The sequence below is a fragment of the Thamnophis sirtalis genome, unplaced genomic scaffold, assembly GCF_051295495.1.
Source record: "Thamnophis sirtalis isolate CommonGarterSnake01/CBP01778 unplaced genomic scaffold, rThaSir2_p1.2 scaffold_1, whole genome shotgun sequence".
NCBI lineage: Eukaryota > Metazoa > Chordata > Lepidosauria > Squamata > Natricidae > Thamnophis > Thamnophis sirtalis.
Window position 1 is genome coordinate 67,252,830 of NW_028261381.1, and position 25,196 is coordinate 67,278,025.

Genomic DNA, 25,196 nt, shown 5'->3' on the forward strand with positions numbered 1-25,196 from the left:
TGGTCCAACTTTCACAGCCATACATTGCAACTGGGAAAACCATAGCCTTGGTTATAGACACTTTGTTGGCATGGTTTCGAAATTCTACTTATAACCAAGTCTCCTAAAGGTCAGACAGTCAATAACATCACTCTGATCTATATTCAGAAAGAGTTGGAAAAGTTCACAGAGTGCCTATGATTCTGACCTGCATCCTGTAAATAGTTATAGAACATTTAAAAAGCAGAAACAAAATTGTACCAAAGCTGTTGGGGGTTCAACACATCCTTCAAAGGTTTTGAATGAATTATCTATTCCTGGACTGACTTCTGCCAAATTCTTAGTTCTCTCTCCTCTGTAAACAGGTTGTGCGTCTGAAAACAATGGAAGTGAAAAGCAACCAAACAGCCATTACTGGTTTTGTCTTGGTTGGATTTACAACAGACCCATTTCTACGAATAACCTTCTTTGTGCTTTTCTTGGTCTCCTATACCCTAACACTGATTGGGAATCTGGGTCTCATGGCCCTGATCTACCTGAACTTCCACTTGCACACACCCATGTACTTCTTTGTGGGCAGCCTTTCCTTCCTGGATATTTGGTATTCAACAGTCTACACTCCTCGGATCTTGTCTGATTGTGTGTCCAAGAACAACCGCATGTCCCTAGCAGGTTGTGCAGCCCAGTTCTTCTTCTCTGCTGGATTGACCTTCAGTGAATGCTTTTTACTGGCCGTCATGGCCTATGACCGCTTTGTGGCCATCTGCAACCCACTCCTTTATGCCATTGCCATGCCTAAGAAGCTCTGTATCCAGCTGGTGGTAGGTTCCTACATAGCTGGTTTTGCCAATGCCATTGCCCACGCTAGTAACACCTTTCGACTACGTTTTTGTGGGGAAAATGTCATCAACCACTACTTTTGTGATGTGGTGCCACTTGTGAAGATGGCCTGTGATGACACACAAGTATATGAATTCATTCTAACTACTCTTATTGGTAGTAATATGTTAGCAACCACAATTGTGATCCTGAGCTCCTATATTGGTATTGGTGTAGCCATAGTGCGTATCCGCTCGGCTGCAGGGAGACGCAAAGCCTTCTTCACTTGCTCTGTTCATTTGGTTTCAGTCACTCTCTTCTATGGCTCCATTCTAATCATGTATTGCAGACCTCACTCTTGGCACACTCCAAATTGGGACAAGGCAAATGCATTGTTTTATACAATAGTCAATCCTCTGGTCAACCCTTTAATTTATAGCCTACGCAACAAAGATGTAAAGGCAGCCTTCAAAAAAATCTGGGGGAGACTTACAGCACCCAAATGAATGTCATTTAGGTTCTGTATTTCTCCAGACTAGATTACGGAAAAATTAAGCCCCAATTTATACTGTCAGCTTTCCACTCCTCAGATCTTGTCTGATTGTGTGTCCAAGAACAACCGCATGTCCCTAGCAGGTTGTGCAGCCCAGTTCTTCTTCTCTGCTGGATTAACCTTCGGTGAATGCTTTTTACTGGCCGTCATGGCCTATGACCGCTTTGTGGCCATCTGCAACCCACTCCTTTATGCCATTGCCATGCCTAAGAAGCTCTGTATCCAGCTGGTGGTAGGTTCCTACGTAGCTGCTTTTGCCAATGCCATTGAACACACTAGTAACACCTTTTGACTACGTTTTTTTTTGGGGGGGGGAAATGTCATCAACCACTACTTTTGTGATGTGGTGCCACTTGTGAAGATGGCCTGTGATGACACACAAGTATATGAATTCATTCTGACTACTCTTATTGGTAGTAATATGTTAGTAACCACAGTTGTCATCCTGAGCTCCTATTATTGGTATTGGGGCAGCCGTAGTGCGTATCCGCTCAGCTGCAGGGAGACACAAAGCCTTCTTCACTTGCTCTGCTCACTTGGTTTCAGTCACTCTCTTCTATGGCTCCATTCTAATTATGTATTGCCGACCTCACTCTCAACACACTCCAAATTGGGACAAGGCAAATGCATTGTTTTATACAGTAGTCAATCCTCTGGTCAACCCTTTCATTTACAGCTTACGCAACAAAGATGTGAAGGCAGCCTTCAAGAAAGTCTGGAGGAGATTTCTAGCACACAAATGAATGTTACCAATACTGTATTTCTCTAGACTGGATTACAGAAAATGTAAGCCCTTCATTCCTTTTCCTCAGACGTGCAAGCCATCTTTTACCTTTGGGCCTTCAGGCTTGCAACATTTTCTACTGTGGGAAAATGGGAGGGGGGATTATATAGAGTGTGGGTGATATATAGTCAAAATAACATTTTTCCAGATGTGCCAATATGACATCTCTAATAAAATGGAACTTTGAGGAAATCCAAGCCTCAGAGTCTTCATTGGAGGTATTACTTGGAACCCTGACACCTTCCTTACTCCCTCCCTCCCTCACTCACTCACCTTCTTTCCTTCCTCTCATATAATACTGTGTTTCCCCAAAAATATGACCTACCCCCCAAAAAAGCCTTAGACTGATTTTCATGCCTGTGCATAAAATAAGTCCTACCCCCAAAATAAGACCTGATTAATCCCCACCCTCCATCTGGTTGTATGAGATGGGATTGAGGTGCAGCCTTAAAAATCAAGCTATGGTGGAGGTGGGGGGAGGAGTTGCCCCATGCGCCCCACACTCACTCACTTTAGGAATGTTGTAGCCAGGCCTCCCACACCCTACACCTATCACATCACTGCCCAACTTCTTCTGCAGCTGCTGGCAGTCACTCGATGCAAGTGGTCACTTCTTTCTGCTTTAGCTTTGCCCTCAATTAGGAGCGGGGTGGCTCATGGTGATATGGGTGAATTCACTTGCAAAGTATTCCTAAAGCCTCAGCAGGAGGGGAGGGTTGCTTGGGTCGTAGGCTGAGAAAGTGGGCTTAATACGCAGGATATGGGTACAGGTTGAGCTTGGAATTTCACCTCACTGCCTTTCGTAAACTTTTGGCTGCATGCAAGGAAAGCAGGAGCAATAGGGATCCTGGCTTGTTCCCCCAAACTCCACCAGCAATGGGTCTTTGAGAGGCTCATCACACCTGTACATCCTCTCGTAGCAGGATGCCGCAAGTCTTCTTAAAATCCTATTAAATCTTAAAATTAAATCCTAAAATCCTATTAAAATATATGAAAATTTTTGAATTTTAAGTGTATGATTGGATATAGTGAATGCAGCATTGTGGGCAAAAAGAACTACAATTTTTTGTTGTAGATTCTTGGGAAGAAGGATTTTTCATTTATATAGAACTACTTTAAACCCACTGCTTTTTCTCAATGATTTGATGAGTCAAAATGACAATTTTGGCAAAAAATGCTGATGCATTTGGGGAATTTATTTATTCAAATTTGTTATAGCTGTGCAATTCTATTGAACTCCAATGGGATGATGGTCAGGGGCGCCCTGGGGTTTCATAAATTGGGTTCTAAAGCACTCATGGGCCAAATCACCATATGTCAATAAAATTAATAAAATAAATGAAATGAAATGAAATGAAATGAAATAATAAAATAAAGTTGAACAATGGCAGAACTTTACAAACAGCAAGATTTCATATTTAACAATTGCATAATGCAGTTCCTTCAGAATAATTGAATAGCATGATGCAATGAAAACACTATTGTAATCAACACCACAACACCACAAAAAGGAAGCAATGTGGCAAATAAGTTCTTTCATTTGGGTTATAGTAAAAAGTTTTCAGTAGAAATATTTTGGCCATGTTCAGTGTCTGTTTTAACCATAGGGGGCTTCTGCAATAGCAATATGGAACGACCTGTGGAATGACCTCCCCGTCGAGATACGCACCCTCACCACCATCCAGGCCTTCCGCACAGCCCTCAAGACCTGGCTATCCCAACAGGCCTGGGGATAAGCTTCTAATTTGCCCCACCCGAGTGTTGAGTGTTGAATGCAAGTTGTGTTTTTATTATTTTACTTTGTTCACATACTGTTTATTTTTGAATTGCACCCCCTCCCTAATGATTGTAAGCCGCCCTGAGTCCCCTCAGGGAAAAGGGCGGCCTATAAATCCTAATAAACAAACAAACAAACAAACAATATATTAGTTTACTTAACAACTTTGGACCATCTTCTCCAGGCCCAATCCATCTCACAGAGACTAGTGTCCATAGAGAGAAAGAGGAAGAACATTATGTATGCTGTCTTGAGCTCCAGAATGAAAGGACAGAATAAATAAGTGAATCAATAGCCAGTGTAGACACAATGCTACTCTGTTTAGATCAAACTTCACTACAAAGACCAATGATGTCTATTGGTGGGCATCATTGCTTTGAAAGTTTCCAAAACTGGACTTAAGAGGAAATGTTGGAAAAAGCATATTTGCCTGGAGAATATGAGATACCAAATGAAAACTGATAGCATCTTTAAACACATGAAGGATATACTGAAGAAGATGGGGCTAATTCTGAGTAGGTAAACTTGGGGAGTTTTGAGATAGATCTCTATGCACAAACATATATCCAGATAGCCTTCTCATTACCTACAAAGATACATACGTGTCCCTGCAAAGACAGAGAGATCTATAATCTAGTGGTCTTCACTGGAAGATGAGGGAGACACTTGTGCATCAGCAGAGGGTCACAATTGTTCCATTTTTCTGCAATGACTTTTATCAGTTTCACTGGGAGGAAAAAAGATGCCATGAGTTTCCCTTTCCCTTCTGGTGAAAGACAAAAGAAAGTCTCCTGTACCTGAATTGCATCTTTAATACCAGACATAGCACAAACTTGTGTCAATCCATTTTCTCCCCAATATGGTATCTTACTTACGGTACTTATCGGCCACCCATCCATCCATCCATCCATCCATTCATCCATCCATTCCTTTCATTCATTTTACAAGGCTTATAAGCCACTCCAACAGAAATTATTTGTGAGTGTCTTATTTAAATATTATTTAAATATATAAACTCAGGTGGAAAGGGACCAACAAGTAAAAGATGCATAATGCTTGTGGGAAAATGACAACTTAAAGAGGAAGAATCCAAGAATCTATGGCCTCAAATTATGAAAATGAATGGATTTGTTCTGAAATTTGCATTACATGAATTATTTTTAAACTAGTTTATAGCCAACAAGCAACCAGAGGAACTTTATCCTTTTTTCTTGTACCTATTTGGGGAATAAGGGAAGTGGTGGCTCAGTGGCTAAGATGCTGAGCTTGTCACTCAGAAAGGCCAGCAATTCAGCAGTTCGAATCCCTAGTGCTGTGTAACGGGGTGAGCTCCCATTATTTTTCCCAGCTTCTGCCAACCTAGCAGTTTGAAAGCATATAAAAATGCAAGTAGAAAAATAGGAACCATCTTTGGTGGGAAGGTAACAGTGTTCCATGTGCCTTCAGCATTTAGTCATGCCAGCCACATGACCACAGAGACATCTTTGGACAGCACGGGCTCTTCAACTTTGAAATGGAGATGAGCACTGCCCCCTAGAGTCGGGAACAACTAGCATATACGTGTGAGGGGAACATTTACCTTTAATTTTATTTGGGGAATATAGAAATAGATGACCAATCCCAACCAAAGAAATCATTGATTTTTCCATTGATTTAGATGGGCACCTTTTGCTGTTCCTGGGAATGCTGACATATGAGGCACAGTGGTGGAAATATTAAAGATATGAAAGGGACACAGGAAACCTAACATTATGTAACTCCCTGTGTGACTTGGATTCAGTCAACCTCAATCTAACCTATTATTTGGGGTGCTTGTTGTAGGGATAAAATGAGGGGAGACTTCCACATCCATCACCATGGCTTCCTAGAACAAAAATTAAATACTAAAAGGTAATGTAAGAAGAAGGAGAATGTTGGTTTTATTCCTTGCTTTGTCTCTCAGTCAACACATGTAGTAGCAATAAAGTAAAGTTTTGAAAATTCTTTGGGTGATATGCCATCTCTGTTATTGGAACAGCAAAGTCTTTGATATTTTTGAATGTGCTTATAATAACTAAAAACAAAAGACAACGGTATAACAATAACAATTTCAAAGCATCTATCTTGTTAGCAAATATTTGACAGAGTACGGTGAGTACCTAAATTAATTGTAGCTAGCTTGATTTATTGACTCCTTTTGTTGAAGCAGAAATCAAACAGATCCCAACACAAACTGTTATAGGTGCTCCTGAGGAGAATCCTTGATTTTTGCATGAAAAATGGTCTGCTGGGATAGATTTCCTTCATGGTAGTTTGGATGGTCCAATAATCTTGGAACATCATGGATATTTTTAAATGAAGGAGTTAATCAGTATGCAGATGAAGTATAAACAGGATAATTGGGAATACTTTGGGAAGTATAAAAAATAAAAAGCCATTTCTGAGAATGTTGTCTAGATGATTACAGGGATTTATTTGTGTAATTTGTATGAGTCAAATCTGATTCAAGAGGGGAAATCATGGTCAAAGAGGAAGCTAGGCAAGACTAGTAGCAATTTAATGCTCTCAACCTTTTGCACCAATGAAAAGGCATCCTGCAGGTAGAGACAATGAAGGAACCGCTCTTATCATAACTGCTTGCTAGCTTATTTCTGGAAAATATCTCTTTGTAAAATGAAGAAATAATAGAGCCCTTGCTGTCCTGCAGCTCCCAATGGTGTCTCTTGATCTTCCCTCACAAGAGTGGGCACAATTTATTTTTTATTTTGAGTTTTAAATTGCTTTAGTCGTTTTAAATTGCATCTTAAATACTTCTTCCTGTCGTATTATACTTACTGCTATTTTAAGGGTTCTGTTGTATAATTATTTAGAGATATTACATTAGATTAATGTTGGACACCATCTTGATTGGGCTGTTTGGAAATGCTGCTCAAAATATAGATAATTAGACCTCTGCTAAAAACATTTCGTATCCTCTGTTAGATAAATATTACACATACACATTTTCTATGTTGTGTACATTACTCAACATTATTAAATCCGTCTTTCAGAGGTTTTTTTTGTTTCCAGTGAAGTCCTTGAAACAAGTGATTGCAGTTGAACACTAAGTGCCCTCAAAGGTAGAAAGGTTTACTCAGAGAATTCAGAGTAAACCCTAGGGACCAGCGTTTCCCCCCCCCCCCCTTTTATTCTGTTGAGACTCCCTTTGGGGGAATTAGAAAAAACTTCTGGCATGATAGTAATATTGCTATTTTGGATAATCAAAACAATTTAATCTAAATGGTTTCACAGAGAATTTAGATGGCCTCATTTGAGGGAATGATGTTGTCATCTTACTGAGGAAAACATTAAACTCCCATATAGGCTGATATATGGGCTGGTCCAAACATACTTAGTAGGAAAGTTAAATTTCCTTCATTCAGGTAAATTTGATGTCCCTAGAGAAAATCTGTACTTTCAGCTTGTTTAGAGTAGATTGCAGATGAGGAAATTAACCTCTGGATTCCAGTGTCTGTCAACTAACCTTCCTTCCTTCCTTCCTTCCTTCCTTCCTTCCTTCCTTCCTTCCTTCCTTCCTTCCTTCCTTCCTTCCTTCCTTCCTTCCTTCCTTCCTGTGAAGAAAGTCTGGAAACCAAAGGTAACCAGAGGTGGGTTGCTGCCAGTTCACCCCGATTTGGCTGACTTGGTAGTGGAATTCAGGCCTGGGCCGCAGAACTGGCAGCGATCCAGGCAGGACACCCCCCCTCCCCCCGAACTGGTTTCCTCGCTGCCACTTGGGTGCTGCCATTTTGAATTTTAGTGACTGCATGTGTGCAGTTCACTGTAAATTGTTCCACACATGCGCGCAGAACAATTTACATTGAACGGTGCACACATGCGCAGGGTTAGGGTTTTTCCCAACTTTTCACAAACACGGGCCCATTTGTTTTAAAAAAACAGGGCATTCATAGGCTTTGGGAGACTTGTAGACTGCTCCTGAGGGCTGGGGCACCAAAAACAAACAAAAAACAACCCGTTCTTCCAGGTTCTTTGCCTCCTCTTCATCAGCACTCCCTGCCTAAGAAGCAGTAGAGTCCTCTGGAGCTCAGTCTGAGTCATAGTTCTCTGTTTCTCCGAAAGGAAGGGAAGAGAAAGTCACATGTGGGGGTTAAAATAACTGACAAACGCTGCAAAAAAAAAACTGGTGTATTGGGGATACAGTTAGGGAAGTAATAAACTCATTGACCTTTTAAGCATCTGTCACAGAGTTCTCCAGTTTGGTGGCTCTGCTCAAGCTCAGTGGGATTTTGCACAGGCAAAGTAAGAATGCTTTCAAAAGTCACTTCCTGCTTGCCTGGGAAGGCATTAGCTGCTTTGCAAAAGGGGAAAACCAAGCACAGATTTTAGCAATGCTCCCCTTTTGCCTCTGCAAGTTCGGCCAACTTTATTGTTTCTTGTTTTAATGTGACTTCTCTCTAAATCCCCCTGGTGGGATCTGATCCACACAAAACATCCCAAAGTATAATGAGAAAGTAGCTGCTTAAGATTTAGTTAAGTTAGTTTAGCTAGTTGCTCACTTATGAAACTAATATATTTGGGAGCGGGGGTTCAACAAGCCATCTTCAAGCAAACCATGTCATAGTAAAATGTATAAACTCAATCTTAATATGAGATTTTGAGGACATTGTGTAGAGGTAGGCTTATATTATTTGGAGAAAGAAAGGAAATTCGGGATTAAGGAAAAGAAGTCTGTCGTGTAGGGAGAAATCTTCCTGAATACCTTCAGAAGAGGGTAAATTGGACAGTAGCTTTGTTAATTTACTTGGATGCTTTTCAGAAAGAGGAATAGAAATTTGCTGATTTTTCCCTTCGCTTTTCTCACGCACTTTCATTGTTTGTGCAACCACTTAATCTCCCCACCCCCCTCTGAGATCTCTGCTGTTGAAAGAGGCAGCTTGGAGTTCTTGAAACTCCATTGGGGTCAACTCCCTTCACCCCCAATCTAACCAACCAGCAGTAAGAAACAGCAGGTCTTTTCACCCAAGAATATAGTATTGGATCCAAGTTTTTGCAAACCTCATTTCCACTGTTTGCCTCTTTAAAGGGAAACATGTAGTATGAAAAGACAATTCAATGCATCAAGGATTTTCTTGATTTTCTTCCTGAATTTCAGAGTCTGGGTTCTGTGATATTCAGCCAGTTCTGACAGGTTCTGAAGAATCGGTAGCAGAAATTTTGAGTAGTTCAGAGAATCGTGAAATAGGCTGGCCCCACCTCCGCTGCCTCCCAGCTGATCTTCTTTTGTTGTCCTGAACAGGAGAACAGAGCTGGAAAGCAGGTTAGTGGGGTGGGGAGTGAATGGGGATTTTGCAGTACCCTTCCCCAAGGAGTGGGGAGGGAATAGGGATTTTGAAGTGTCATTCCCCTGCCACACCCACAAAGCCATGTTCACAAAGCCACTCCCACAGAACTGGGAAAGGTTTTTGAATCCCACCACTGGCTCTTACATGTACTGACATTCTCTTATATGGATTGTATTGCAATACAATCTAGTATTGCAATATTGTAATATCTTGCAATACTTTGATGGTGTTATTAAGATTCCCTGTAGCAGGGCAAACCATCCTTCAGTGACTAGGAGCTTTGGGTCATTCACTGTTTTGTAACCTAATATCCCTCAGACGGACTGTCTTCCAGAGGTAATAAGCAGAAGGGCGCATTGAATGCTTCTCACGAAGGGAAGTATATCAGGACAATATAAATAAGATTCATGCAATATTTAACGCTGTACAGTTGAGCCATATCTGAGTTCCTCATAAAATTACATAATGGAACAATGAAAGATTTCTCTGGAATGTCCTTAAACCAATTATTAGAAAGCACTTTCCGAGCAACAGTCTGAGTGATTAAGGCACCAGGCTAGAAAATGAGAGACTGTGAATTCTAGTCCTGCCTTAGCCATGAAAACCAGGTGGGCAATTTGGGGCCAGTCATTCTCTCTCAGCCCAACTCACCTCATAGGGTGGTTGTTGTGGGGAAAATAGGAGAAGGAAGATATGTTGGATATGTTCGCCATCTTGAGTTATTTGTAAATATGATAAAGGTGGAATACAAATAAATAAATAAACAGTAGGGTTCACTTCTCAATAAATGCATATTCCAAATTTCTTTAGCAGAACATTCTCCAGATCTTTTCAGACCTCAGTGGTTCAAATTGCTAGATAATAAACATTTTCACCATTCTGGCTGGGAAGTGCCACATTTCAAGAATGCCAAGTTGCAGAAGGCTTATATCTAGGATGGGACTATGAATCTTTTCATTAAAAAACATGTAAAGCCATGTTAAATGTATCTACAGAATAAATTCATTATTGATTAATGCTTAAGGCCTTTCAAAGCTAATGGCCTAGATCTCTGCAGGACTGCCTTGTTCAATGATGCAAAACATCTGATTAGATCTAGAACCCTGATGGCGAACCTATGGCACAAGTGCCACAGGTGGCACATGGAGCCATATCTGCCAGCAGGCAAGCTATCAGCTCCAGTGCAATTTTTTGCCAGCCAGCTGATTTTCTGCCTCCCGGAGGTGCGGAAGAGGCCATTTTCACCCTCCCCAGGCTTCAGGAAAGCCTCTGGAGCCTGGGGAGGGCGAAAAATGGGCTCAACAAGCCTACCAAAGTTTTTCAACCACCCCAGGCTCCAGAGACTTTCCTGAAGCCTGGGGAGGGTGAAAACAGACTCTTCTGCCCCCCCCCCCCGAGGAAATACCAAGGTCAGCTTGAAAGTGAGCAGTGCAGCGCACAGGGAGGGGGGAGCATGGGGTGGGGGGTTGTACGTGCAGGCACATATGGGATCGTGCTTTGCATGATGGGTGCAAGCACGCACCTGCGCTATCAGGTGCATACCCTTGCATTTTTGGCACCCAACAATAAAAAGGTTAGCCATCCCTGATGGTTACAGCATGTCCTATGGTTCACATGTATCAGCTTCCCTAGGTAGTTTATGTAAGGCTACATAAACAGAATCTTGCAAGTCTAAAAGTACAGGTAGTCCTTGACTTACAACAGTTTGTTTAGTGACCATTCAAAGTTATAATGGCACTGAAAAAAGTGAGTCATGACTATTTTTCACACTTATGACCGTGGCAGCATCCCCATGGTCATTGGAGGAGATTCTACAAATGTTCATGCCGGCTGTGAAAGGAATGGGGATTTTGCAGTAACCTTCCCCTGCCACGCCTACCAAGCCATGCCCACAGAACCAATAGTAAAAAAAAAATGAATCCCACCATTGCACAACATATAATTTTGAGAAGATAAACTTAACAGTATTTGTGGGGTATATGATCAGATGTGGCTTTCTCATATGAACTAAATGTGCAATTACAAAAATAACAGATTTGAATTCTTGGTGTTAAAAACACGTATTTTTAGAACCCCACACCAGGAAAAAAAATCAAAAATTAATTTTCACCCCATTAAATGACACACTTAGTGGCTGGAGGGCCTTGCTTGAGGGATACAGAGACCCACACAACTCTGGAGCTGGCTGACCCCAGGAGAACTCCTCCCCCCTCCCCCATTAACAACTGCTAGTACACACACACCCCTCCTTCTTGGAATTTCTCACCTTTTGTAATGTAATGTTATTTTTGTAATTTTAAAACTTTTAAATCTTAAAGTAAGCCTGATTTTAATGTTAATCTTATTAATTATATTGTAGATACAGCCCCTCTCCTAAAGAGAGGGTGGTTAAGAACTAGGAAATTAAGAGATGGATGGATGGATGGATGGATGGATGGATGGATGGATGGATGGATGGATGGATGGATGGATGGATAGATAGATAGATAGATAGATAGATAGATAGATAGATAGATAGATAGATAGATAGATAGATAGATAGATAGATAGATAGATAGCATATATACATACATACATAAAAAAGCAAATACATTTTTAAAGCAGCATTTCCCTAAAATAGCACATATACTTTTGTTAGGAATAATCATTTCTCAATCGGAACAGCTGCTTCCCGCATCTTCATCTTATTCTATCGATACGTTACAATCTTTGGCGACGCTGCATTTAGTAACCATTCTAAGAAGCGTCCCCAAATTAGCCGCTACGGAAGAACTCCGGGAAGCAACAGCAACCTCTTTGCGCGCGCGCAGAGTCCAGATTCGGCGTTTCGCCGCCCCTGCTGGCTTCCGTTCCGCTTTCTTTCCTGGAAAGGCGATGCGAGCGAAACTGCCAGCGAGGGGTACCGACCGCAGCTGCCTGTTCTCGGGGTTGGGAAGCGGACGCGGGGAACGAAAGAGGTTTGGGTCAGCGGCAACTGCCGGCCAAGGATCGCAAGCTTAGAGAAGGGAAGAAGCGGTGAGTGTCTCCCCGGCTCCTGTTGCACCGGCGTTGTGTTTTTCGGTGAGAGGAAGGAGCGGGCGTGGTGAAAACAAGAAACTACGCGGGTTCAGGGAACTGTGTTGCTTCCCTGGAGGCAAAGCCCAGTCAGAGCACGCACCTAAACATTCAGATGTGATCTTCTTTATTAGATTATTTTTTTTTGGTATTAGCAAGAGTGTAGTGGAAAAGGAGTACGGATTTCAGTTGTCTTCGGAGTGGGAGAGGAGTCAGCAAAAGCGCAGAGCTCCCGGTGGTATTGGCGTCAGAGTTGAACGGGGAAAGGCGTTTCGCCTTCTGCACACAAGTATCCAGACAGGAATTTAATTTTTCTCACTTTGTCCTCGAGGGTGGACTTTTGCAGCAAGGTTGTTGGTAGGTTGATTATTTTAAAAATCTGGTCATCATCGCTGTGCTTCGGAGGACCAAGGTAGATGAATAGAATAGGAATGGGAATGGAATAGAAATAGAAATGAATAGGAATAGAAATAAATAGAATAGAATTTTTTGTTGGCCAAGTGTGATTGGACACACAAAGAATTTGTCTTTGCTCTCAGTGTACATAAAGAAAAATAAATTAGAATACTTTCATCAAGAATCATAAGCTACAATACTTAGTGATAGTCATAGGTTACTCATAAGCAATCAAATTATACTAGGAAACAAACAAAAACAATATAAAATTTAAAGATATCGCAGGTGTGAGGTTCTAGCTCCATTTTGGAGCCCTGGTGGGGTCCTCTATTCCCCACCCAGGCTGTCCATCTGGATTGGGTCTTGCTATTTGCTTTGAAAAGTCCATTGATGTAGTTGCTCTTTGTGTTAATAGCATCTCTTCCAGGCCGACCCTAAAATTCTGCCACATTTCCAGTCATATGCTGCTATTTTCATTTCCTTCCAGTTGTACAATGCAAGAATGAAGCAAGCAATTCACATACATGATGAACAGGCTGACTGGAACATTTTTCTTTACTGCCAAAAAAGGAAACATGAAAATGTCTGTGGAGATGGTGAAATCAACTCCTAAAGTAGAAGAAATGGAAAATGTTCTTTCTAAAACTTGTTTTGCTTTATCATTAATAAGGCTAGGAAACACACTGTAATTCTCCTAAACTTCCACATGGTGGCCTTCTGAATATGATATGAAGGATGTGGGTCAGTTACACATGAAAAATAATTAACTATGGAAACCTTCTGGATTCCTATGAATGCAGTAAGAATTTGCACAATAAACTTTTGATTGGAAGCACCATAAATATAGGCTGGATTCCTACATTTCATTAAGCCAAAATGCTTAGTTTGAGCTTAGCGTGCTTTCTGAACCCACAAAATTGCCCCTTATTCAATACAGGTAGTTCTTGACTTATGACCACAATTAGGACTAGAATGTCTTCACTAAATGATGTCATGAAGCGAGACACATTCTGTTTTGCAATCTTTTATGCATAGTTGTTAAGCGATACATATAGTTATATGAAGGAGGTGGATCATGGAAAATAATGAAATATTGAAACCGTCTGGATTCCTATGAATGCAAGAAATTGCACAATAAAAACTTTTGATTGGAATAACCAATCACTCCTAAAAGTAATTAACTGGTGATCAGCTTTGGAACTTGCTACTATGGTTTAATGAAGCTGGTACTTCTTGTTTAGGTTGCAAAACTTGGTTGCAAAACTCAAGTGGCTTATTAAGTTGAGCGTCTGTTTAGTCCTGGACCTACCACTCTTTCCATGACTTTGGTAAACAAGTAGCAGAAATGCTTATCAAATTTGTAAATGATGCAAAAAATTATATATATATATATAATTATATATCTCCCCCTCAAAAAAACTGAAAATCATCTAGGTAAGGTTAGATAAATGGACTAAAAAAATAATAAAATAGTATTTTCTGTAATGAAAACCAGTACAAAATTCTCAGAAATAGAAATCAAACAAACAGATATAGGATTTGGAGGGGGGTATTAAGCTTGGTAACAGTATTTGTGAAACATTTCTTGGAATAGAAGTTAATTGGAATCTGAGCCAGTTTGGTCTAGTCCAGCGGTCGCCAACTGGTGGTCCATGAGAAAATTGTGGTGGTCTGCAGAATTTTTTTTTGCATTTTTTATATTGCATTAAATCAGGGGTCCTCAAACTATAGCCCCTGGGCCAAATATATGCAATGAACACTTGTGTTGTTACAGAGACGCTTTGGGGTCTTTTTGTGCAGGTCCGAGGGGGGCAGGAATTCCGACTTGAGGTGTCCTTCAACCTCCTGGTGTGGGGCTTTGGCCAAAGGATGGAGGGAAGCACCGCTGGTGGCAAAGAGCTGGCAGGGCTTGTTCCAGTGGGACTGTATCATGGCCTGGAACTGGCTGACCATCTCAGCCCGCTGAGCCTCCGGGTGCCAGTACTTGGCCTTGCACTCCCACAGGTCTTCCCTCTGAGTGAGATGCTTCTTTTGAGCCTCCTTGGTCAGATCCAATTTGAACTGAGATAGCTATTTTGCCAACTCTTTCTTGTGGTGGCTGCTTACCTCCACAACTTCCTATTGGGGCCCTAAGGAGTCTGGGCGGGTGGGAGACGAGTGGCTGGGAGGAAAGGGGTGAGTAGAGGCCAGTGAGGTAACATGAATGACATCAAGTTTGCCATGCCCATCCAGTCACATGACCACCTAGCCATGCCCACCCAGCCAGTCATTAGGCAGATCATATTAGTGGTCCACTGGATTTAAAATTATGAATTTAATGGTCCCTGAGGTCCAAAAGGTTGGGGACTCCCGGTTTAGTCTAGTGGTTAAGGCACCAGGCTAGAAAGTGGTGTAATGTATCAAATGGGAAAACAATTCCACTATTTTTTGAATTGGTCAGATTCATTTTAAATATTGGTTCACCAAGATTCTTATAGAATAGAATAGAATAGAATAGAATAGAATAGAACAGAATAAGTTTATTTATAGGCCGCCCTTTTCCCTGAGGGGACTCGGGGCGGCTAACAACTTATATGGGAGGGGGAACATACAATGACATATAACACAATATATAATTAAAAATCGAGCAACATTCATTCAACTTTCGGGTGGGGGCGGATTATGCTCTTTACCCCCAGGCCTGGCGGGATAGCCAGATCTTGAGGGCTGTGCGGAAGGTCTGAAGGGTGGTGAGGGTACGAATCTCCACGGGGAGATCGTTCCAGAGGGTCGGAGCTGCTACTGAAAAGGCTCTCCTCCGCGTAGTTGCCAGCCGGCACTGGCTGGCAGATGGCACTCAGAGGAGGCCTAATCTGTGAGATCTGATGGATCGAGAGGAGGTAATTGGCAGGAGGCGGTCTCTCAAACTGGAACACATTCATTTTGGCTCTTGCTAATTATGCATTTGGTTTTCTTTAGAAATGGCCAGCACTGTGACAGAACATGGAAATGTGAGGATCCTCACTCAAACAGTCCCACAGACAGGTTCTCTGCCAACACCGGCAGCTACTGTCAGATTCATTGACTCTGGTTCTGCAACATCTCAGCTCCTACTAACCCATAAGAAAAAGATCAAGAATACCCTGCTCAATGTGATTGGGGTAAGGCTCTCCAGATTTCTCCAATTAAGCCCAAAGTCTGTGAAAACTTCTGCATTTCTTTGTGAGACAACTCAGGTCCTCAAGACCATTCAAGAAAGACTTGTTAACAAATTGAATTATAAGTAGAATCACAGACTTTCATTTTTATGTGATTATGCTAGCGACTGAAAGGTACGCTAAATTTTTATTGGGCGATCCTTATGTAGAGGGAGAACATGGCTTAATCCTTCCTCTCCCGATTCCCCAGTTCTATTCTAGTAGAATTTACTACCTGGACTGCTACACCTACATTTTTTTGCATAATCCCTGATTATGCAAAGAAGCTCATACCTCAAAGACATTACAGTTATTTTGTGTGAATATAGTTTTAGCAGATATTTTTGCTATTGTACTACTTCTATTGGGATTGTTGGTAATCAGATATATAAGAATAACCTTGGACTCCTTGCAAACCTAGAAAGATTTTTGGTTTTGGAGGGCCTGGGAAACAAAGTTCTACTTTTTAGCATGGCATCCCTAAAGGGTTTAGTATTGCTAGACTCCTCTTAACCAATGCTCAAAGTTCATTCTACATTTCTTTTTTTAAAAAAAATGAGGATTGCATTTAAAAAAGAAAAAGCAAAGCAAAGGAGGAGGAGGAGGCAGCACAAGGAGGGCACTGAATGGTCCCTCTCCAGCTACTTGCAAATCATTTGCTGAAATCCCAAGAACATATTTAAGGAGTTAATTATTAACCATTTAGTTGAAATGATGGCACTGGTTTCATTTATAATTCTGAGTGTGATTTTCATCTTCCCCCTCCTTTTTTTAATATTACTGTCTTATCCAAAATACTCTTTCTAATAGAGGAAAAACTTGATGTTGTAGGAAACTTCTCATTAAAACTTTTGACATAGCACAACGCATAACACAAAATACTCCTTGGGTTTGTTAGGTGGTGATGTTAATGCTTTAGACATCTAAATATATTACTTGGCACCCTCTTTTCTTTTTTCCTTCAGATCTTGCAGATTGCTTTTGGAGTTACCCATCTGAGCTTTGGCATTGCCCTGACAGCAGCTCAAGGAAGCTACACCGTCACTGTGCAAAGTGGCATTTACTTCTGGACTGGGATCCTGGTAAGCAAACTTTTTGAGAGGCACAAAGATTTACCCATCTTCAGTCTGTAGAAGCTTCTGCAGGGTGCTGTATAGTTTCAGAACCAGGGAGAGATCTAGAACCTGCTCTCCCCTTCCCCCAGTAGACAATATGTTTGTTCAACACAAATTTTTCCTTACACATTTTTTTTACAACTTGGTGCTTTCCAGATATCTTAGAATTCAGTTCCCATAATATCAGTGCTGATTAGAAAGCAGTGAAGTTAAAATCCAATGTAAGCCAAAGACGCCAAGTTAAGGGATACATTCTTTGATGTGGAGGATTTTTAAGTTTCTGAGCATTTTCCACACAAATTCAACTGGCATGCCTTGACCTACCCATAAGGGAAACTGGAATAGGCTTTTTCTCATCTTTTAGTTGCCTTCAGGATTTAGTGCTTGAGTAAGGAAGAAGGATGTAAATCAAGTTAATTAATAAATGACTAGTAGGAACAGCCTGATTCTAGGAACACTGGTTCTGCAATGTAAAATAGGCTCATCTTTATACCTGCTGTTTGTTTTTCTTTGCTTTTGTAGCTCTTGATCGCTGGGTCCTTGTTGTTAGAAGTTGAGAAAAGACAATCCAAGCAGCTAGTGAGTATGTTGCCAGATTTATCAGTCCGGCTTTGTGTTGTTTTTTTCTCCCTCGGGTAAAGCCACTTTAGCATGAAGCAATAAAGAGAGAGCTGGCTTCACTACTTCACTGCTCTCATTCCTGTTTGGGCTGATTCAGGTCTCTGGGATGGAGATTGACTTAGAAAGTTAATAAGTACTGAGGAAAGGCCACTTGAAAGAACTGGATCGTCCTGCAGCCCAAAAGAAAATAATCTTGGAGGACAGTGCCTGAGAACAGAGGGAAAAACACTTGCCCACACTAATATAAAGTGTCTAAGCAAATTCAAGGAATTATCTGAATATGCCACCAAGAGAATGGTTAGTGACACGTTAGATTGTATCTACAGGGAAATCTACATTGAATTAAGGGATACCAGTATAGTTAAAGAAAACTCAAGGCTGCCTCACATCTGAGGTGGAGGCTATTTGAAAGCAATATCATGAGAGAGGGGGTGGGGATTCACTGGTCTCTTTGTGCTGCAATTAGATTCAAACGGGAAAAGACTCACACTTGACCAAGATAACTAAAGGAACATCTGCATGAAGAGTTTGCACCAGGTTAGAATCAACTCTTGACATTTGATCATATGCCAACCTGTTTTGGGGGACTAGGTCAATGTCTTCCTAGCTTTGCATTGTTTTAGTTGAAACTGGAGCAAAATTGTTTTCTCCCTTTAAATTATAGTTGCTCCAATGAGCTTATGAGTGGTATAATTCCTTCCTGCTAGTAGAAATCAGAATTACTGACATGCTACATTTCAGTATTTTAGCTTGTAAGAGGCAAGAAGAGCAGTGATATGATTTACTTATCTTCCCTACTGGTTCCCAAATGTGCACAGAAGGTCACGCATTACATTGGGGCGGGTGGGCGGAGTCTCCCACAGCAGCCACTACCGGTTCGCCCAAATTGGAGAGGACCAGGTGAATACCACCTCTGAAGGAGAGGCAATATGCAGGAGAAAAGGAGCCAAATGCCATGTGAAGGCGAGAGAAGGATGGTGTGGGTCATGGAAGGTGTTGAGGGGGCAGCTCAGCTCAGGAAAAATACAGGTGGGCGGGCTGGGGAAAGTGTTTGTGGGGGGGTTTCTTCCTCCCTCCCTCCCTGCCTTCCTTCCCCTTTCCCATCTCAACAGACAAGTAAATAGCTGCCGGGAGGGGGCGGGGAGCAAAGGATTGCAAATCTGTCTGGAAAACTGTCACAGAATATTGAAAATAAAGATCATGTGACTGGAGCTGCAGCCCATCATTACAGCAGCAGCCATGAAGCAACTTCAACTTTCTCAAATGTTATTTGGGAGTCATGAGTCCTGTATTTTTGATTCATTCTGTAAGTTAGCCGGTTTGAGGTACCTTGGTTCAATAATTGTTGCCCTATGATGCACCATTTTGCCTGGTTAATTTATGATGCTCCATTTTGCCTGGTTAATTTATGATGCTCCATTTTGCCTGGTTATTTAGTGTCCTATGACTATCACTAAGTGTTGTATCTTATGATTCTTGATGGATGTATTTTTTATGTACCCTGAGAGCTTATGCACCGAAAACAAATTGCTTGTGTGTCCAATCACACTTGACCAATAAATTATTCTATTCTATTCCATTTTTAAAGATCATGACAAGAGTTTTAGTAGTATATAGACAGATGCTTCTAAGAGTTAAACAAGATGTGTAACAACTAACCTTTATCTAATATATTGCTGTAGGTGAAATCTTCTTTCTTTGCCAACGTGATATTTTGTGTAGCTGGACTGGTTGCTATAATCCTACATGGTATTGAGATTGCACAAACTGTTAAAGAAGGAAACCCATGTGACTCGAACCACAGTCATTATTGCCGAAATTATCATCAGGTAAATTCCTGACCTTCCTTCATGTGTATGTAGCAGCAATTGAAATGATTCTGACATAGTAAGAGTCAGACCTTTAAAGACTCTTCAACTTGTCTAAATTTGGTATAGATATGAGCCCTGTTCTCTATTAGGATATTTATTTTGTTTTGTACTGTTTTTGTGGCTTTTGCAGAACTATAATTATATTGTGTTACACAGGTATTTTTAACTGGAAACAAAGACATTGACTGAGTTAACATAGTACATCCAAATACATGCAACACCCCAAGTCACAAATTAATGTTAACAATTCACAGTGGTTGGGTTCACAGTCAAAATTAAACATTATTTCTGAGTATAGTGTCTAAATCCAATTACTGCATACTTTCTATATTGATTGAGAAACTTGTGATATCATTTCTTGAATTTTGACTTATTCAGCCTTCCCATCTTAGCATTTATTTCTGTGCAACACTTCCCTGCTTATCATCTCCTGAATGCAGCAGTAATTATTATGAGTATAACCGTGCATGTTCTATGCAACTCTTTGCTGCCTGCACTGTTCAGTTGCTAGTGACAGAAAAGATCTCATTTGTAGGGAGGGACATGCATCCTGATGTCTTACTGCTTTTTCAGTCTTCATATTCATCATAAAAATTTGTTCAATAGATTTGTAGCCACACAAAAAAAGAAAACTGGAAATACAAGGAAAAAGTTAACATAAGAGCCGGTGGTGGCGCAGTGGTTAGAATGCTGTACTGCAAGTTACTTCTGCAGGCTGCCTACCTGCAATTTGGCAGGTTGAATCTCACCAGGCTCAAGGTTGACTCAGCCTTCCATCCTTCTGAAGTTGGTAAAATGAGGACCCAAATTGTTGGGGGCAATAGGCTGACTCTGTAAACTGCTTAAAGAGGGCTGTAAAGCACTGCAAAGCGGTATATAAGTCTTAAGTGCTATTGCTATAAAAAGAAACTAAAAACACCGAAGATGACATGAAGCCTAATGCGGTCATCACCTGCCTTTTTCCGCAAGAGAAGGATAAGGCCTGAGTGAATGAAGCCATTACATTACATTCCAATCTTGGCTACTCAAGCAAGGTGGTACCCTAGGCAAAATTCTGGAAAAGCTCATGTCTTGCATGGGAAGGATGAAGCTGAGACAAGGAGAAGCCCATCCCCTTTGACTTTGAGAATCACAGTAGGTGACTCCTGTAGTCTTCACCTGTACCCCCCTTTTTTATTTCAAAGGGGCTCAGGCAATACTCCTGGAGTGAGGTGGTACAAAAAGAGCAAATAAGCTCCAAGTTACCAACATATGCTAAAGTAAGCTAAATGTATATCAAGTGTAACTAAATTAAATAATTGAGTAATATTTTGGTTTTGAGTTAATTAATTGTTCTTCACTGAGATATGAATTCCTGTAGTTCCAAGCAACTATAATGATAATGTTTTCAGTTCTGTGGTTTATATAACAGAGGAATTTACAATCAGGTAGAGGGTGGTAATTTGCATGTGATTTTGCCCACAGATTCTGTCATTTGGCCTGAACTCTGTGTTCCTCATCTTTGTGCTTCTTGAAGTATCCTTAGCTATCATAGCCATGATTAGGCTCAAGACTCAAAATCAACAGACCTATCATCCAATGGTGAGAATGAAAACTTTTCTCTGGGTTACTAATGTAGCAAATGTAGTCTTAAACCATGAGGTTTGAAGGCTATAAAGGAGGAGAGCCAAGTTAATCAATGAGCTAGATAAACTCTGTTATCAAGGAGAGACCCAACCTAAAACTAAAGAAAAATTTCCTGACGGTGAGAATAAAACTGAAGGTTATTGAGAAGAGGTTGGACAGCCACTTGTTTGAAATGGTATAGGGCCGTGATGGTGAAGGTGGCATGCGGAGCCATATCTGCCAGGATGTGAGCCGTCAGCTCCAGCGCGCATGAACGTGCTGGCCAGCTGATATTCAGCCTTCTGGAGGGCCAGGGGAGGCTGTTTTCGCATTCTCCAGGCTTCAGGAAAGTATCTGGAGCCTGGGGAGGGTGAAAAACGGGCCCAACAGGCCAACCGGAACTTCGGAAACGATTCATTTCTGGCTTTCAGAGGGCCTCCCGGGAGGTCTAGGAAGGCAGTTTTCACCCTCCCCAGGTTTCAGGAAAGCCTCCGAAGCCCGGGGAGGGCAAAAAATGGGCCCAATGAGCAACCTAGAAGTTTGTTTCCATGTGCAGGGGTGGCTGTTGCATGCGCAGATGGGCGGGGCGCATTGCATTGTGGGTGTGAGGCACGCACACATGTGCTATTGAATGCACATGCACAATTTTGGCACACGAGGACAAAAAGGTTCTAGTAAAGGGTTTTCTGCTTGAGCAGCAGGTTCTTATTAGAAGATCTCGAAGGTCCTTTCCAACTCTGTTGGAATTCTGTATAATCCATAATAGCAAAAAAAAAAATTATCAGAAAAGTCCAATAGTATTTTTCATATCTAACAAATATTATTAAATCCACATCACTCTATACACACGACGAAATAAGCCACAGCTCAGGAAAGCTTATGCCTTGTGATAAAATATATTAGTTGGAAAAGGTGCACCAGAACTTCCTTCTGATTTTCAAACTCTGGGGACTCTCAAATCCTGAACTTCTTTCTGTTACCGTTTAGAGATTTCCAAATGTTCTCCAGGCATTTTGATTCTATTATTTTGGGAATTATGCCCGAAAATCGAACTTGTTATTCCTGAGCAATTAAATGGTTAAAAACCTTTACAGATGCTAGACTAATCTTTTTTGTGTGTATTTTCCAGGCATCATGAAGACAAGTGGTTTCTCTTGTCCTGTCACACAATGGTGAATTGTACTCTACTATATATGCTTCCTTGGCTTGAAGCTCTATGAGTGTGACCTTCCTATCTTTACCTTTCCAGTAAACCTTTCCTTCCCTTGCTAAATCCCAAACATCTGCCTCAACCAAGAAATGGAAAACAAGTTTTGTATTTGTTTATGAGCAGCTTCTCCTATACAGGGCAACCACAGGTTTATCCTAAATGCAATGTCTGTTACATTCCCTGTATTATGAAAGATCCTCTGTAGTTTCATCAATGTTCATATCCTGAAAAGCACCAATCAGATGTGTGCTGGCGGTTCTAAATTGTATAATACAAGGGCTCTACCATCATTCCCTTCCACTTGTAGCTCTTTGGGGTCTTAATGAAGAAGAAACAGATTATCTGCAAGTTCTTCCCTGTCCTCCACCATAAGAGGCCATCTATTTGGAATCGCCTTAAATTTGTATATTTTCCTCTGTGCGTTTGTACGAGAGAGAGCTTTTTCTAAGTAGGCTTTCTGAGTTTTTTCAAGTTCACTTTTCTTTTTTATATGTAACTACTACAATTTTAAGATGACATAAACTATTAAGAATTAACATTTAGAATAAAAGGGAAGAAGGAAAAGAAATAAGAAAAGCATACAAAAATTGCAGAAAAGAAATAGAAATTATTTCTGATTATAGAGTCATGGGTTTTCACCCTCTTTCTCTCACACGTAATATTTGGACCGAGTTGCCTCGTAACACCTCTAGACTGCATCCTTTCCCTCCTAGATTTCATGACATTACAAGCACTTTGGTGCAGATAAAATGACCTTATTATGTTTACAGCTTTACTCCTAAAGCTGTGTAAACAAAGAGCCATTTCACCAAATAATCTGTGCTTCAACTCAAAAACATGAATTTTAGGGAGTTTATGTAGATCTCTTTTATAATAAGACAGATTCCAGAATGACTGCATTGCTGCATGTAATGCTTATACAAACATTATGAGTACTTCCATTTCTAATGGGTTTTTTAAAAATAGAGTAATGGGTGCTTATTGTAATGGGAAAAAATGAAACAAATGCCTTTAGATTTCTAAACTATGTAAATATAACTTGCCATGTTCACATTGATATTTGCATTGAAATAACTATTCTTAACAGTTGCATTAATACTACTTTGGATAATGTATGTTAATATGTAATTATCTGAAATATTTCTTGTACTTTCTTGCCAATTTTCTAGTTTCTTACTAGGATTATGTAAAGATCCAGCTCTGAAAGGAAAACGTGATTTATTGAACGTGCCTGCTTTTGTAACACTTGCTGGGAATACTATAAATTAAATCTTTTCCCAGGTTTGTGTATCAGTTATGGACAGGGGCAGCAGGACCCAACAAAGATATAGTTGCTTTACGATATTCCTAGCAGGAGCTCTGTACATGCTACATATAGTAATCTCCCTGGCATTTTTGAATTGGGATCTTTGTACTGTAGAGTCCTATGTTTCTATATACTATTTCTGATTAATTGTATTACATTTAGTGTTCGTTTGATTTTTTGTATTCATATTACAAAACCAAATTTCTTGGTGTGAGTAAGTGTGCTAATAAATGTAAGGTAGAAACTTCCCGAGGATTTTTCCCCCCTCTATGCAAGCTCATGTCCCAATAATTCCTGTTACAGCCATACGATGAAATCTGGTGCTACAAAATTCAAACCATGTAATAAATCTTGAAATGCAATCCATATCGTCTTGTTTCTTCGTAGAGAGAGCTTTAAACAAAATAATATCCCAATCATATTGATCATAATAGCTCAAATATAAAAGAGCATTTGTAATGTAGATTGTAACTACATAAGGGGTTCTTGTAATGAATCAAATTGAATAGAAAATGGACCCTTTTTTACACCCGTTTAAAGCCCCAACCCAGAGTAGTGCATGCAGAGCTTATTTGCCTCCATAATATATAGATGAACAGGCCACTGGTGTTTTTCACACTGCCCAACATCTCCAGCAAGATGTAAGGAGAAAGGGTTCCACCACAAAATCGCGGAGGACAAAATTGCGCTCGACGAAAGCGCGCATTTGACGTCATCACAGCGCGACAAAAACATCACGCTGTGATCGAAAAATGTAAAAATAAAGCAAAAACCTTACCCTAACCCCCCCAAACCTAACCCTAAATCTAACCCTAAACGTAACTCTTAACCTAACGCTAAACCTAACCCTAACCCTTAACCTAAACCTAAACCTAACCTTTACCTTTATGTGAATCGGCTTGCTTTAATTTTATTTTTATTTCAATTTTTAATTTTTTTCGTCGCTCTGTGATGACGTCAAATGCGCGCTTTCGTCGAGCGCGATTTTCGGGTCACGAGGAGAAAGAGCTAGAACTTTCAGAGGCCAATTGTAAGCAATTTTCATCTTTATTTGCAAGCTAAATCAACTGGATTTATGCAGTTGATTTGTGCAACTGGTTTTAAATTTGCATTCTAGATCACAGGGAAATTTGACAACTTGCCCCGTTCATATAGCTTGCAGCTTTTGAGGATATTGAGAGAATAGATAGAGAGAGGGGGGGGGGGGCACTTATCAATTTGCTTAACTCTTCCTTCCTAATTGGCCACTTAGTTCAGACACCCTGATTAAGACAGGCAACCAATGTGTCAGAATGTGGAATGTGTTCCTAACTGCTCAAAAGAGGTAGCTATAAGAATATGAAAATATGTGAAAAAGATTTTCTTATAATAATTATAGACCAATTTTAAATATTCTATTCTTGGGTGTGATAATTGAGACTGTGGGAGCCCCAAAGTTCCAGATACATTTGAAACTTATTTTCAGAGCAAATTCAGTTAAAGGGGTATTTAGAGTATGTTCCTGAAACTGCTTCCTGCCCAGTCATGCAGCCAAGCTGCAAACGTTGGGGACAGCTGGCCTAGATAATTGATCCATGGTGCTTCAGAGTTCTGTCTTGTCCACTACAGT

The 25,196-nt window shown here is 40.6% G+C and overlaps 2 protein-coding genes and 1 pseudogene across 4 annotated transcripts; all 3 read left to right on the top strand.

Moving 5' to 3' along the window:
• The first annotated feature begins 359 nt into the window (after positions 1–359).
• LOC106547170 (olfactory receptor 9G4-like) lies at positions 360–1,304 on the top strand. The gene has a single exon (XM_014064238.2). It carries the CDS (start codon positions 363–365, stop codon positions 1,302–1,304), a length of 942 nt encoding a protein of 313 aa, XP_013919713.2. The 5' UTR covers positions 360–362.
• Positions 1,305–2,094, top strand: LOC148049508 (olfactory receptor 9G4-like; annotated as a pseudogene).
• A 9,945-nt stretch (positions 2,095–12,039) lies between these two features.
• LOC106546211 (membrane-spanning 4-domains subfamily A member 12) lies at positions 12,040–23,949 on the top strand. 3 transcript variants are annotated; one of them, XM_087714829.1, is made up of 7 exons: positions 12,040–12,293; positions 15,642–15,823; positions 16,825–16,941; positions 17,497–17,553; positions 19,278–19,424; positions 20,931–21,047; positions 22,201–23,949. In XM_087714829.1, exons 2-7 carry the CDS (start codon positions 15,644–15,646, stop codon positions 22,207–22,209), a joined length of 627 nt encoding a protein of 208 aa, XP_087570955.1. In that variant the 5' UTR covers positions 12,040–12,293; positions 15,642–15,643; the 3' UTR covers positions 22,210–23,949. The 3 variants fall into 3 exon arrangements, with proteins under 3 accessions (XP_087570955.1, XP_013918492.1, XP_087570962.1); XM_014063017.2 differs by having other exon boundaries at positions 12,043–12,248; XM_087714836.1 differs by lacking the exon at positions 12,040–12,293 and adding an exon at positions 12,504–12,644.
• The last annotated feature ends 1,247 nt before the right edge of the window (positions 23,950–25,196 follow it).